Raw genomic sequence first — 7,854 nt, 5'->3', positions numbered from 1 at the left:
ACCCCTCTTAACCCCGACCAGCACGACATCCCCAAATTCCAAAAAGGCTTTATTACACAGGAGGGAGGGGGGGGGGTTCAGTCCTTCTTGGCCGCTGCTTTCCGCATGGCGGCCAGGACGTTGCTCAGCTCCTCTCTCTTCCTCTTGGCACGGATGTGTGTCCCCACCTGCCGGGCAAGGAGGGCACTCAGTCGGCGCCCCCAGTCCCAGCCCTGCCCCTCGCCCTGCCCTTAGCCGCGCCGGGGCACCTACCCTTTTCTTGATGAACTTGAGGGCGCGCTTGTCCTTGGAGACCTTGAGCAGCTCCATGGCTCGCCGCTCGTACGGGGCGAAGCCGCACACCTCTCGGATCATGTCCCGCACGAACTTGGTGTGCTTGGTGAGGCGCTGGGGAGAGGGGAGGCCGTCAGGGCGAGGCGCTCCGAGCCTGCGCCGCCCGGGGCAACAACGCAGGCGTGCAACCCCTCACCCGCCTTTCCACGCCGGGCGCCCCTGCCTGGGCCGGGACCTCCTCCGCCGACGGCCTCGGCTCTCCGCGCCCCAGCCTCGAGCCAGCGGCCGGGTGCGCTCAGGCGGCCGTTCGCCGCGCGGGCGATTCCCAGGGGTGTCCACCCTCCGCCGGGACCGCCGCCGGCCCCGCGCTCCGCCGCTCTCCCCGCCAACACGCCCCCCGACCGCGCGCGCCCGCACTCACCCCGCGGCGGCGGCTGTGCCTCGGCTTGCTCACGTTCTTAGTCACCTTGTGGCCCTTGTTGAGGCCCACGGCCATAGGGTAGCGCAGAGCCATGGCTGCAGACAGGCGAGGGGAGAGGGAAGTGGAAGAGAGTCCGCGCTCGGCCCCCGCCGCCCGACTCCCCCGGACTCGCTCGCGGCGCGCAGCCAGACCCCTGGGCCGCACCGGGGCCCCGGAGTCCGGATGGCAGCAGATCCTACTCGCCCGGTGCCCCACTAACCTGCTGTTCTTCAATGGCTCCCGCGGCGGAAGGGCTGTCGCCCCGCGGAACTCTGGGCTATCTAGCTTCCGCGGGTCGAGCGGGCCAGAGAGGCAGGAATGCCGCGCGCTCCCCCTGGCGGCTGGAGGCCCTGCGTTCTCCATGCGCATGCGCTAACCATCTCCCTGTGCATGTGCGTTTACACCACCCAGCCGAAACTAGCCTTAGCCGGGGTTGCAGTAATGCCCTTGTCGGTGGTTTGAGAGTTCGAATCCTACTTCTGCAGCTTGCTGGCTGAAATCCCACCTAGGCCGCTAGCTTAGGGACCCTGCGCCAGGGACTTCAGCGCGCAGTACTTGAATTTCCTCATGTATAGAATGAGGACAATAAGGGGCGCCTGGGTTGCTCAGTCGGTTAGGCACTCTGCCTTCGGCTCAGGTCATGATCCCAGGGTCTTGGGATCAAGGCCCGCATTGGGTTCCTTGCTCCTGAGGAGCCTGTTTCTCTCTCCTCCCTGCTCATTCTCTCTCAAATAAATAAATAAAAATCTTAAAAATCTTTATTAGAATGAGGTCAATAATAGCGCCTATTCCAAACTGTTCAAATAAGATATAATGGTACTTGACAGAAAATAAAACTTCCATAAACAGATATTGGCTTCATTCTATATGACACCAAACTCTGTTAGAACTGATGAAGGCGATTTGGTAGAGTATCCCCTGATGGCGTTTGATATAATTTGATGTAATTTTTGGTGGTGCAGGGACATGGTAGAAACAAATATATCTTCTTTTTTTCTTCTGGTTTTTACCTTTCAATCCTACTTATACCCAAATGATGGTTCCCATCTGGGGCTAGTCTCTTTGGGGTTAACCCTTCTAACACTTGCTAGTTCTAAAGCCTTGCACAGCCAACAGTAGCTAGCATTTTGTAATACTGTATTTATTCTACAGTTTTTATCTGTACCGTTGCTTTTTCTTTATGCAAACCACACTAATTTACCATTTTAGGGAGTGGAAGTGTCGATTTTCAGTAATTGATATAAACGTCAGTGATGTGCAGATAGATATAGCCCACACTTTGTTTAAAGTCCCTTTTCAGGGGCGCCTGGGTGGCACAGCGGTTAAGCGTCTGCCTTCGGCTTAGGGCGTGATCCTGGAGTTCTGGGATCGAGCCCCACATCAGGCTCTTCTGCTATGAGCCTGCTTCTTCCTCTCCCACTCCCCCTGCTTGTGTTCCCTCTCTCGCTGGCTGTCTCTATCTCTGTCGAATAAATAAATAAAATCTTTAAAAATAACTAACTAACTAACTAAATAAATAAATAAATAAAAATAAAGTCCCTTTTCAGAATCCCAGCTCCTGCCACGGACTTCCTTCTTCTCTCTCTCTCTCTTTTTTAAAAGACTTTATTTATTTGAGAGAGAGAGGGCACACAAGCAGGGAGGAGGATCAAAGGGAGAGGGAGAAGGAGACTCTCTGCTGAGCAGGGAGCCCGATGCAGGGCTCGATCCCAGCACCCTGGGATCATGACCTGAACCGAAGGCAGATACCTAAACCACTGAACCACCCAGGCGCCCCTTCCTCCCTCTCTCTAAGCAAAGGAAACAATGGTAACACCAACTTCCAGTTGTGAAGATGCCATGATATCGGTAATGTCAAGGGCTTAGTGACTGATACACATTATCATTATTGGCGCACAAACCACCTACTTCAAACCGCAAACAAGGTCTTTGGCCCACAGTCAGTACCTTTCCTTCCACCGCTGACTGCCCGCATGAGATCTACCTCTCTCAGCCTCCATTTCTCCACTGTTAAATAGGGTGGAGAAGTCTGCTCCCCGTACACGTATCCCTCTTTACCCACCTGCCACCAGCCAACTGGAAAAACTAAGCGATGTGAACGATCTATGTGCAAGGGAAGGATTTTTATTATCAAACAGAAGGTGGGTCCAGCCCAGAACACATTCTTTCCCTCCTCCCCCACCTCAGACGCCCATGGCAGGTGGACAGTTTGAAGGCTGTCCCCTGCTTGGGGGGAGGGTAGGGGGACCCTCCAAGGTTGAGTGAGTGGAAAGAAGAGACCAGGGATGCACTGGTTCCGGGCTGGGAGAGAGACAGGGTTCCCAGGGTGCCCTGTCTGACAGGGCCAGGGGCCTGGGCAAGTCACACCACCTCTCTGAGCCTCAACTTTCTCATCCGCAAAATGTTAGCAGCAACCGTGTCACCTAGGGTGGCCCCAAAGACTGCGGTAAGGCCTTCCAAGTCGCTGACAGGGTGCCGGGCGCACATCAGCACCTGCACACCTGGCGTTGTGACTGTTTCCAGGGGCTGGCAGTTCTTCTCGGTTTTCCTTTTCTGTCTTGATGACTCCGTCTTGAGCCACGGCCACCAGCTCAGAGGCCTCTCGGTTCGTGTCGCTGCTCTGGAGGAGGATGAGGGAGTGCCACCCCCAGCAGCTCAGGCGGCCGCGGCGGCGGTGATGTTGAGCTCCTGGCGGATGAACCAGGCCCTTGGGTGCGGCAGCCATCCCCGGAGCAGGCCGAGCAGGTGGAGGCGCCGCGGGTAGAAGACGCCAGGGGCGCGTGTGGCGCCGCCTCGGATCACCGCCAGCGCGGCCTTGGGCCCTGGGGCCGCCTTGGCCCTCCCGACGCCCCTGGGGACAGGAGGGTGCGGTGGAGACTGCGGTTGGGCGGCCCCCCGCAGCCCCCTGCCCCTGAAGGCCCCAGGCTTCACCTGACTCCCTCGGCAGTCGAGGCGCGATCCCGGAGGCCCAGGACACACATGGTGATGGCCACGTTCACGTCCTGCACGTCCAGCTCCCGCCGCAGTGAGCCGAAGAAGCCGTCCAGCGCGAACTTGGCCGCCGAGTACGGGCTGGAGAAGGATGTGGGCACATGGCCTAGGAGCGCGGGAGGGCAGCAGCTGAGTGACCAACGGCGCTCCCCCTCCTCCAGGGAGCCTTCCTGCCCTCTCCAGGCTCACCCGCCCCGAGTCCTGTGGCCTCCCGACTCCCCGCCCCGCGGGCACGCACCGAGCAGCGAGGACACGACCACCAGAGAGCCTTTGCTGTCTGTCAGGCTGGGCAGCGCCAACGAAGTCAGCTGCACGTAACTCAGGAAGTTCACCTGGAGGTGGCGACTACGAGTCACCGCGTCGCGGAGAAACTCGAGCCCGGGAGAGGCGGGGCCTTGATGCGGTGGGCGGGGCCTGGGAGGGGCAGGACCTGAGGTGGGAATGGGGGGGGGAGGGTGGAACCTGGGGATAGGAGGGATGGGGCGCTGGGCGCGGTGGGGCGGGGCACCTGCAGGAGCCAGCGTGTCGCCTGGACGCTCCGGGACCGCGTGCCTGCCGGGGTGGCGCCGAGGTGGTTCAGCACGAGGTAATCCAGCCCTCCTGGCCCGGAGAGGCCCATCAGCAAGGAGCTGGTCCTTGAGGCTCCGCCCCTGGGCCCGAAGAGACCCCGCCCCTGGCCCCGTCACCTTGAACTAGAGAAGCTCCGACCAGAGCACTGACCCAGTGAGTTCCGCCCCGGGTAGCTCCCCGCCTAACATCAAAGAGACCGGGTCCTACTCCCTGGATCCTGCCAGGCTTCGTCCCCGATCCAATAAGGCCCAGTCTAGAGTTCCGCCCCCTAGAAGCAATGAGGCTCCACCCCCTCCCCGGACACATAAACCTCCGCCCACCGCCTACCACAGCCCCACCCCTTTCGGGTCCTGCCCCTAAGGCCTAGGCCACAGTTCCAGAGTCGAGGCCCCGCCCCTCACCCAGCTTGTCCAGCGCAAACTGCACCACGCGCCCGGGCACCTCAGGGGAGGCCATGTCCGCAGCGATGAAGAAGACCTTGGGAGCGCCCAGCTTCCGGCAGTTCCCTACCACCTGGGGGGGCCAGAGCTGCCCGTGGGCCCGTCCACCCCAGCTGGCCTCCCCTCCACCTGCTAGACCACTGGGGCCCCAGCCTCAAGCCCCCTTCCCAACTCTGAGCTTCAGGCGACATCCAGCATTATTCCCAAAGCTCTGCCGCTGGGATCGCAAACTGGCAGCCTGGGGGCCCAAATCGGCCACATTTTATTTGCGCAATACCAACATTTAAAACTCAGGAGGTTTCATGTAAATCTCGAGATTTCTGGCCTCTCTAGAAATTTTGCAAGGTTTGTCGCCAAGAACTGTCCATTTCCTTGGAGCCACAATGGGCTGCTGCTCAGGAGGGTCCCCCCACCCCTCTTTTGAGTTTGAGAACGCTGGCTTGTCAGCACAGGCTTTGGACACCACCATAACCCCGGTTTTTGAGGTACACTCCCTGTCTTACTGCATCAACCCCACACCGTAACCCACGAGAAGGTACTTTCACTGTCTCCGTTTTGCAGATGAGGAATCTAAGGCTCAGAGGTTAAGCTACTTGCCTAAAGTCACACAGGAAGCCTGGATCTTTAAACCCAGGCCTCGTTTTCCACCCAGTCCCGCCCCACCATTCAACTGGAAATGGGCTGTCTCACCTTCTGCAGGAGGGCCTCGGTGTGGGCTGTGAGCACCAGGTGGGAGCCCAGGCGAGCGTAGTGATACGCCAGCTCCTCCCCAACGCCTGCGCTGGCCCCGGTCAGCAGCACGCGGGCTCCCTGGAGGCTAGCTAGCAGGGTGCGGGGCTGGTCAACCTTGGGGGGGGGGGCACCGGAAAGCTGGCCCAGTTCCTCCGTCCCCCACCTCCAGGCACTCACCAGGGTCGAAGTTGTCATTCCAATAGTAGGAGAAGAACAGGGCCCCCAGCCCGGTGAGGAGGAGAACCTTCATGGCCCGCCCTGGGTCTGCAGGCTATAGCGGGGGAGAGGACAGCAGGCACAGGCCCGGCCCCCGGCCAGCCCCATTTCCCCAACTGTGATTTGTTTATTGAAGACGTTCCAGGCCCTGCCCTCTCTCCTCCATCTCCACAGCCACCTCCTGGTCCAGGTCAGCACATAGCTTCCCCTGGCCTCTTCCGGGCTTTCTCGCTCCTCAAAGCAGCCAAATTACATCTTGCCTCCCCCTGCTGAAAATCCTCCCCATTTCATTTAGGACAAAAGCCAGGCTCCTTGAGGGTCAAAAAGGCCCTGCACAGACCAGCCCCTCTGGCTTGCTCTGCTGTTTGTCCTGCCCGCCTCTTCACTGTTCCTCAGAACCAGCCAGTCCCCATCCTGCCTCAGGGCCTTTGCACGGGCTGTTGCCTCTGCAGGGAACGCTCTTCCCAAATAGAACTCAATGAGTTGCTCTCTCACTTCTTTGAAGTCAGCGCAAAACTGACCTTCTCCAAGGGAAATTCCCTGACCACCTTTTCTAAAGCGCCTCCTGGTCCCTCTCCCTCCCTTGCCTCCCTCTACAACTTCCATCCTCTCAGCACTTGCCACGACCTGAAATTACCCTCACGATTTGTTACATGTTCACTGTCCCTCTCTCCTCCTAGACTGTCAGCTCCAGGAGGCAGGAAGGAAAGGGAAACCTGCTGCTGCTTTGTTCACTGCTGCGTCCTCAGGGCCCCAAAGGGTGCCAGCCATGCAGTAGGGGGCTCAACAGACACCAGACTGACCCTGAGTGATATGAGGAACACTGGAGGGAAGGGCTGGAAGGAGGGCAGAAAGACAGCTCTGTCTGGAGACACCCAGAAGGAATCTTAGGGCTCAGATGGAGACACAGGAGCCTGCGTCATCACATAAGATGTGACTTCAGCTGTGAGAGTGGATTTACTTGTTCCAGGGAGAAGGTGAAAGAGAGAAACAGGCCAAGTGCTTAACGTTTGGGGGGTGGGGGTGGGGGGTCATGAATCTTTCCTGAGAAAGGCACAGTCCCATCACATCTTGGGGTTTCTGTCCTCTGAACTCAGGAGGACAAAGAGGAGAGGGAGACTTCCAGCACTGAGAGATGGTGGGGTTGGGGTGTCTTCAGATCCCTAGATCCAGGCCTCAGTCCTTTGCCCCCTTCTGCAAAGTTCCAGCTGTCTCCCCGCTGCCTCCCCCATCCTCCTATTCCCTCCCCCCACCCTATGCTCTTCGGGCAGCCAAAGGGATCTTCCAAAGAAATCTGATGTTCCCCTTCCTGCTCCAAACCCTCTTAGCCACCCATGGAGACCAAGCTCCTCACCTCAGCCCACAATGCCCCTCGGGTCTGGCCCTCGCCCACCTGTCCATCATCTTCCACCATTACTGTCTATGAATCTTTCTCAGCTCTCAGAAAGGTGAACTCCTCGCCCTTCCCCAGTCATGGGAGCCATCCCACCTCTCCCCACTTTCCAGGGGGAAGCCCGTGGAGCCCAGCAACTTGACCCTCTTCCCACCTTGACCACAGCAGCCAGGCAGGGGGGGTGGGGTCGGGCGGATGAATGGCTGGCTGGCCGTGTGGGTGGATGGATGGATGGATGGATGGACGGATGAAGCAGCCGCCTGCGATGGGGCGGAATTGGGAAAACCAGATCCTCGTCAGGGGACGAACGTGCTCGTCCCCTGACCTCGCCAGGCCTCAGTTTCCCCTCTGGACAAAAAGGGCGTGCGACGTGCTGCGCGCTCCCAACCTCGCACTCACCCACTCGGGCCTCAGTTTCTCCCACCGTCCAGCGGGGCTGGGGTCCGGGCCTGGGAACCCGGCGCGCGCCCCTCGGAGCTCCCTAAGTGGCCGCGTCCGGCCGGGCCCCCGACCGCGCCCCCTCCCGTAGGGTCCGGGTCACGTGACACTGAGCCCACCTCCTCAGGGGGAGGGGCCTAGCCAAGGGACTCGGCGCCCGGGCGTTGCCCGGCAACGGCCATCCGCCGGTCTCGCCCTCTCCCAGCCTTGGTCCTGGTCCCGCCCCCTGGACGAAAGCCCCACCCCGGACCAGATCACGTGTCCTAGGGCCCCCGTCCCTCGCACAATTCCGACCTCGCGTTGCCATGACCACCATGTTATTGGCACACTCTTCCTGGCCC

At 59.8% G+C, this 7,854-nt stretch overlaps 2 protein-coding genes across 7 annotated transcripts; both read right to left on the bottom strand.

The window, feature by feature from the left end:
* Positions 1-30: 30 nt before the first annotated feature.
* On the bottom strand, positions 31-1,041 carry RPL36 (ribosomal protein L36). The gene is made up of 4 exons (XM_026481169.4): positions 954-1,041; positions 695-789; positions 253-387; positions 31-167 (listed from the first exon to the last, which is right to left on the bottom strand). Exons 2-4 carry the CDS (start codon positions 785-787, stop codon positions 78-80), a joined length of 318 nt encoding a protein of 105 aa, XP_026336954.1. The 5' UTR covers positions 788-789; positions 954-1,041; the 3' UTR covers positions 31-77.
* A 1,800-nt stretch (positions 1,042-2,841) lies between these two features.
* HSD11B1L (hydroxysteroid 11-beta dehydrogenase 1 like) lies at positions 2,842-7,702 on the bottom strand. 6 transcript variants are annotated; one of them, XM_057311446.1, is made up of 9 exons: positions 7,475-7,702; positions 7,230-7,335; positions 5,644-5,737; positions 5,425-5,555; positions 4,696-4,807; positions 4,233-4,324; positions 3,963-4,056; positions 3,665-3,830; positions 2,842-3,584 (listed from the first exon to the last, which is right to left on the bottom strand). In XM_057311446.1, the coding sequence occupies exons 3-9, from the start codon at positions 5,714-5,716 to the stop codon at positions 3,389-3,391; spliced, it is 864 nt and encodes a 287-aa protein (XP_057167429.1). In that variant the 5' UTR covers positions 5,717-5,737; positions 7,230-7,335; positions 7,475-7,702; the 3' UTR covers positions 2,842-3,388. The 6 variants fall into 6 exon arrangements, with proteins under 6 accessions (XP_057167429.1, XP_026336945.1, XP_057167430.1 ...); XM_026481160.4 differs by lacking the exon at positions 7,230-7,335; XM_057311447.1 differs by lacking the exon at positions 7,475-7,702 and having other exon boundaries at positions 7,230-7,460.
* Between the last annotated feature and the right edge of the window lie 152 nt (positions 7,703-7,854).

Source organism: Ursus arctos, unplaced genomic scaffold, assembly GCF_023065955.2.
Source record: "Ursus arctos isolate Adak ecotype North America unplaced genomic scaffold, UrsArc2.0 scaffold_14, whole genome shotgun sequence".
Lineage (NCBI taxonomy): Eukaryota > Metazoa > Chordata > Mammalia > Carnivora > Ursidae > Ursus > Ursus arctos.
This window is presented reverse-complemented; position numbering and strand designations above follow the sequence as displayed.

Bases quoted from the DNA above. Each gene is read 5' to 3' on its own strand.
- HSD11B1L (XM_057311445.1), bottom strand. The intron at 4,398-5,424 runs GTGAGACAGCCC...TGACGGGGCCAG, and splicing joins CCGAGGCCCTCCTGCAGAAG to GGGCGGGGTCTCTTCGGGCC. The intron at 4,057-4,232 runs GTGCCCCGCCCC...CGCCACCTCCAG, and splicing joins CGACACGCTGGCTCCTGCAG to GTGAACTTCCTGAGTTACGT.
- RPL36 (XM_026481169.4), bottom strand. From the start codon at position 787: ATGGCTCTGCGCTACCCTATGGCCGTGGGCCTCAACAAGGGCCACAAG. The intron at 388-694 runs GTGAGTGCGGGC...CCCTCTCCCCAG, and splicing joins GGCACAGCCGCCGCCGCGGG to CGCCTCACCAAGCACACCAA. The intron at 168-252 runs GTAGGTGCCCCG...CTTGCCCGGCAG, and splicing joins TCAAGTTCATCAAGAAAAGG to GTGGGGACACACATCCGTGC.